The 5,366-nt window shown below is 27.9% G+C and overlaps 1 protein-coding gene across 11 annotated transcripts in view; it reads right to left on the reverse strand.

The window, feature by feature from the left end:
- The window catches only part of brp (bruchpilot), a 201,069-nt gene that overhangs the window by 11,138 nt on the left and 184,565 nt on the right, over window positions 1–5,366 (reverse strand). For all 11 annotated transcript variants that reach the window (XM_067049578.1, XM_067049575.1, XM_067049576.1 and 8 more), the window contains 2 exons: window positions 2,400–2,566; window positions 1,843–1,924 (listed from right to left, as the gene is read on the reverse strand). In XM_067049578.1, the coding sequence (XP_066905679.1) occupies window positions 1,843–1,924; window positions 2,400–2,566 (249 nt within the window). The remainder of the gene's footprint in view (window positions 1–1,842; window positions 1,925–2,399; window positions 2,567–5,366) is intronic.

Here is a 5,366-nt window from a genome sequence, read left to right on the forward strand (position 1 = left end):
TTGAAAAATTAATTTGTTTTCTTAATTATATTTTTTATATGTTCTTATGTTCAGGCCTTGTGGAAATATGCAATTAAATTAAAAAAAAAAAGCTCTTGATTTTTTCCACCTCCTTTATCAAGGGAGATTCATATCCTTCCTTTAGTCCTATTCACCTTAATCCCCTGTATCCTTAGATGAGGCCTGCCAACCTACTGGAGACAACAGAATCCATCCTTAACTTCACACCTATCAATTAGTTGTTACAGAGGTTAACAGTTTAATATCTCAGTCATCAATGTATGTGCACCAACAGAAAATAAGGATGAAGAAATTAAGGAGAATTTCTATGAACAACTAGAATAAGTCTATGACTAAATACAAAAACATGATGTAAAGGCTTATAAGATCCTAAAAACTGAGGTACAATATAAAAGGGCAAGATACAAAATAAATAAATTACAAGATCTTGAAATACAATCCACATTCAAGCTTCTGCTCAAAAAACAGATTTGAATCTCTTAACCTTGAGATATTTTTCATAGATGTACACTATGAATCTCAACTTCTCAATACTGACTGCCAGGAAGCAGTGGTCTCAAAGCTGAGTTGTTCAAGAAGGGTGGAGCTAGTAACTGCAGTGCTCCAACTCATTCTGAAAATATGGAGGAAAGAAATGATACCCATGAGTGGGAACATAGGTTTCATTGGTCCAATCTTAAAAAAAAGATTTACGTTTGAGTATACTATAGAGATATAGCATTACTTTCAGTTGTATGAGGTCCTGACTTATGTAATGCTTAACTGAATGAAGACCTTATATGAGAAAGAGCTATTTGAGTACCAAACAGGATTTTATCAGGGTAAGAGCCCAAAGCTCAAATATTTGTCCTGAAACAGATACTTGCGAAAAGATGGGAAGTGGAGCAAGATGAGCATCCTCTATTTATTGAATTCAAAGCGAATTATGACCCTGTCGATTGAAACTGTCTTTATCATGACTACTAGAATTCTCAGGGAAGTTAGTGGAATTGACAAGGGCTTGCATAAATAGTTTCCAATGTAGAGGGTTGGTTCAAGGTGAGATGAACAAAGACTGATGTGAAATCAGGACTGCACCAAGGAGACTGCCTTTTCCCGATGCTATTCAATCTGGCATTGGAGAGAAAAATGTGGGAATACAGCAGAGAGTCAAGTGGAGTTCATGTAGAAATGATGTATGTAGATGATACAACAATCCTGGGTAGTGAAGCAGAAATTACACAGGTACTTTTGACTGATAGCAGACTTAAGAAGATATTGACTTAAAAACTGGTTATAAGATGGAATATTCACCAAAAAGAAAATATAAAGGTATTAAATCATATCTTATTAACCACCAGCTCAGTGAAATCAATTAAATAATCAGATGAAACATCTGGGAGGCTTCTTTGGCAAGGACATTGGCCAGTTATTTTAACCAAATACCTATGTTTAAAGATATCCATTACAGCACCATGATATTACAATAATAACAAATGAGATTACATCAATACTTCCTTCAAATTTATCTAAGTTTTAATTTATATATTTACTTTATACTACTCTATATGAGTTCACAAAAATATAGGTTAAATATTTATTTTATAAGTGGTTTTAAATAAATATTTTTGATTGATTGCAGACATGGTATGTTAAAAATTAGGGGTACACTATTAATTTATGGTATTGATGTATGTATCTTTGTCTACAATGACATAATTTCAGGTAATTTGAAGAATTTTTATAATGATATAAGAAACATTGACAAAGTTAATAGACTTAATGTTGTATTCATATCAATATAACTGCTTTTATATTATAAGTATGCACTGATATTCATACCTCTTCCGCTTTTCGTGCTTGTTCCCTTTGTGCATTGGCAGTTTGTAAACTTTTAAGTTTAACTTGTGCATTTTTTAATGCCCTAAAAATATAATTTTTATTTAGTAGAATAATAAATAAAACATTGCATGTGATGAAAATATTGTAATTAGAATATAAAATATTGGAATAGAATTCTATATAATTATTCAATCAATTTTAAATATATTACTTTCTTCTCTTTATTTATTATACATATTTATTACAGATATAATAAAAAATCCTCAGTAAGTAAAATAGAAAAGGTAATTGTAAAGTATATTGATGATTAGGATATTGTTTAAAATTGAAAGAAATTATTGCTTTGGATAATTATATTAGAGAGTTAGTATCAATAAATATCCTATTGGGGTTTTGCTAGCCTTAAATTCAACAAAAAGAAGCTTATAGTAAAAAAAAATTCAAACAAATGAAATGTTTATAAATTACAGCATTTGAGCAGTTTTATACATCATATTAATAATGATAAAAATAATGGATTTACATTATTATAAATATAAATGATAGGTTTAACTCACTCTTGTAATTCTCTAATTTTTTTATCTTTAGAATTGTGTTCTTCTTGTGTCATTTGCATTAGTTGTAGCAATCTTTCAGCTTCTTCCTGGGAATGTTTTGCACTTTCCTTGTGCATTTCAATTTCTTGTCTAAGAGCTATAATTTCTTTTTCATCGACAGCACCATTCTAAAATAATTTTCTCAAAGGTAAATTGTTGAATTGTGAATGTACTGCTTTTAATTAATGCTATGACAAAAAGTAGAGCAAACAACAGTATTTTTACCCAGTTATCAGTTTTCAGAATATATATATATATGTAATACATAAGAACCTGGAAAATTTAGGGGCTGATTCTAGGCAAACAAAAGTTCTTATAAACCATCATCCGATTTTTAACAGCTTCATGGGAAATTAAACTTTTATTTAAATTTTTTTATTCTTGACTTTTTTACATGAAAATTTTTCTATCTCTTCTGATAATGATCTTTCACATATTCTGATAATACCATCGGTAGGTGTAAGGAATTTCTTATCAGTTGAAAGCTTCATAAATTGTTTGGGTTGAAAAAAAGACTTAAATATGTATTGAAATATGAATAATTGTGTGAATACTAGATACCATGGATTGTTTTAGGGCCATAAACCTTCTTCAGGAGAGATAAATTTTCAGGGAAAATATTTAAAATTAAAAACCTTTAAAGCCGTGTCATTGGACAAATCCTGGCTTCTTAAAAATTATTAAAATAAACAATAATCAACAAAAATATTTTTCCTTACACCACAATGCTCATAATTCTTCAGTGGCATGATTTATAACCATTATAAAATTAATAAGCTTTAAATATTATTAATTATTAGATGGCACAATTAGATAGGTATAAAAAAAAAGAATATTCTCTGACCGCACTCCCAACCATCTTCTTCTCATATATATTGTTCACAGTCCACTATCTTCTCATAAAAAAAAGAAGTTAGCGATGATAAAGTATCCTATCTCTTCAAAGAGTAGAGGAAGCCTTGATGCATAAGGCGGTTCTGAGGATGCACAATATCTGCAGTACAATGAGGCTCAGCTTGATTTTTATTCATTCCTTGCAACTTGTGTGGAGCTGAATTGCATTGTGCTCTATATTTGTTGTGAATAAAATCCATCTAATGTATCAGAGACCCTCTACGCTTTGAAGAGGGAAGATACTTCAAAAAGTTATTGTAACTAACTTCCTTCTTTTCTTAAATACTAATCCAACAGTATTATCAAATAATTAATGGCAATTAACGTTTATTAATATTAGATGTTTTGTTGGAGACTAATCAATTCTGGAAATGTGTTGTGAACCCTGGTCATGTATTGATATAAATAATTTGGAATTCTTCTTGGAAGTATTTTTTGACCGATTACTGTTTTTTTAATACTATGATAATTTTTGTTATGTTCAATTTCTCACAAAATCACTGAAAACCCAATGATGGGACATTTTTTGCTGCAATTCAGAAGTAGAATTGGCCCCTGTAGTTTCTTGATTCTACACCCTATATACACGTACGTGTGCACACAAACACAAAAGGTATCCTGCAAGTCTTTAGTAATGTTTAAGGAGATTAAAGTACATCTCAAAAAATTCCATAAAGACAATGATCCAATTCTCTATTTTATGTTTTTGTAAGTGAGTCATGATATTTGTTGAATAGGAAGCTATAAATAATAAATTATTAAAGTTTGACAATTCTAAATTGCAGGATAGTAAGCTATAGAAAATTTATATCAGAAACAGTGGAATTTATCATTGATGAAATCATATGAATGGGGTTTTCACATGGCTGAACCACACCAAGTTTTGTTTTACATAAAATTCTGATTTATTCATTTTTTTTTACTAACCTCAAGCAAGACTACATATTTTTTACACTCTGAAAAAATAAAATAGACTTCTTATTTACCAAAAATATGTAAAATAAAATATTTAATTTGGGTACAGATAATTAAATTCTTTAAAATTTTTTTTTTTTTAAATGAAAAAGAAGTTTATTATTATAAAATACTTGTGATAAAATAGTATTAAAAAAACTTTCTACTAATTTTAGCAATAATTTTTATTTTATTACCAGTGATATGAATTTTTATTATTTGAACTTGATTTGTTTTCTTAAAAAATTAAAGAAATTTACAAATTTACTTCAAAAATATTAATTTATTAATAAATAAAAATAATATTAATTGTTATCATTTAGTGCATGACTATCACAATAATAAACCTGTTATTCATAAAAATATTTTTTTATGTATTTAATTTTCTCAAAGGAGGATTTCATTAGTTATACTTTATCAGCTACACATTACATATATACCCTGTACACATTAAATATTTTATTCAACTTATATTATATTTCAAATTCAACAAAAACAATGATTCGCTTACAAAAAAACATAATGTAAATTTTCTACTTTTCTGTAGAAAATCAGACCATTTTCTATATAAACATTTTTGTTGCTTTTGGGTTTTCTTTAAATTTCCTTAAATATTACTAAATACTTACATAACACTCTATATATACATGTGTATGTATAAATGTATATATTACAGAAATTTTTAATGACCATAAGAATATTCAGAATCCAGAATAATTTTTACAAAAAGATTCATGAAATAGAACACATTTCCCACCAAATATAAGAAATGAAAAAAGTGGTACTAAAAATTATCTAATTAAAAAAAAAAATCATACCTAGATGTGGTTGTATGTATTCAAAATGTTGAACACAATAAATACAATTATTTACTAGTAGTTATTTATATTTTATCGTGATATTTAAACCTTCAATTATGTACAATGCATTCGGGGAAAGTGAGAGAGGAGGTCTACTTGATTATAAAAAAACTCGGATATTAGAAACGAATTCACTTGGTGCCTTCATCTTTCTTATAAGGGAATTATACTGTATACATTAATAACTGCAATTCTTAAAAAAAACAAATATATATATATA

The sequence above is a fragment of the Halyomorpha halys genome, unplaced genomic scaffold (assembly GCF_000696795.3).
Source record: "Halyomorpha halys isolate HHAL.00 unplaced genomic scaffold, Hhal_1.1 Scaffold354.1, whole genome shotgun sequence".
Classification (NCBI taxonomy): Eukaryota; Metazoa; Arthropoda; class Insecta; order Hemiptera; family Pentatomidae; genus Halyomorpha; species Halyomorpha halys.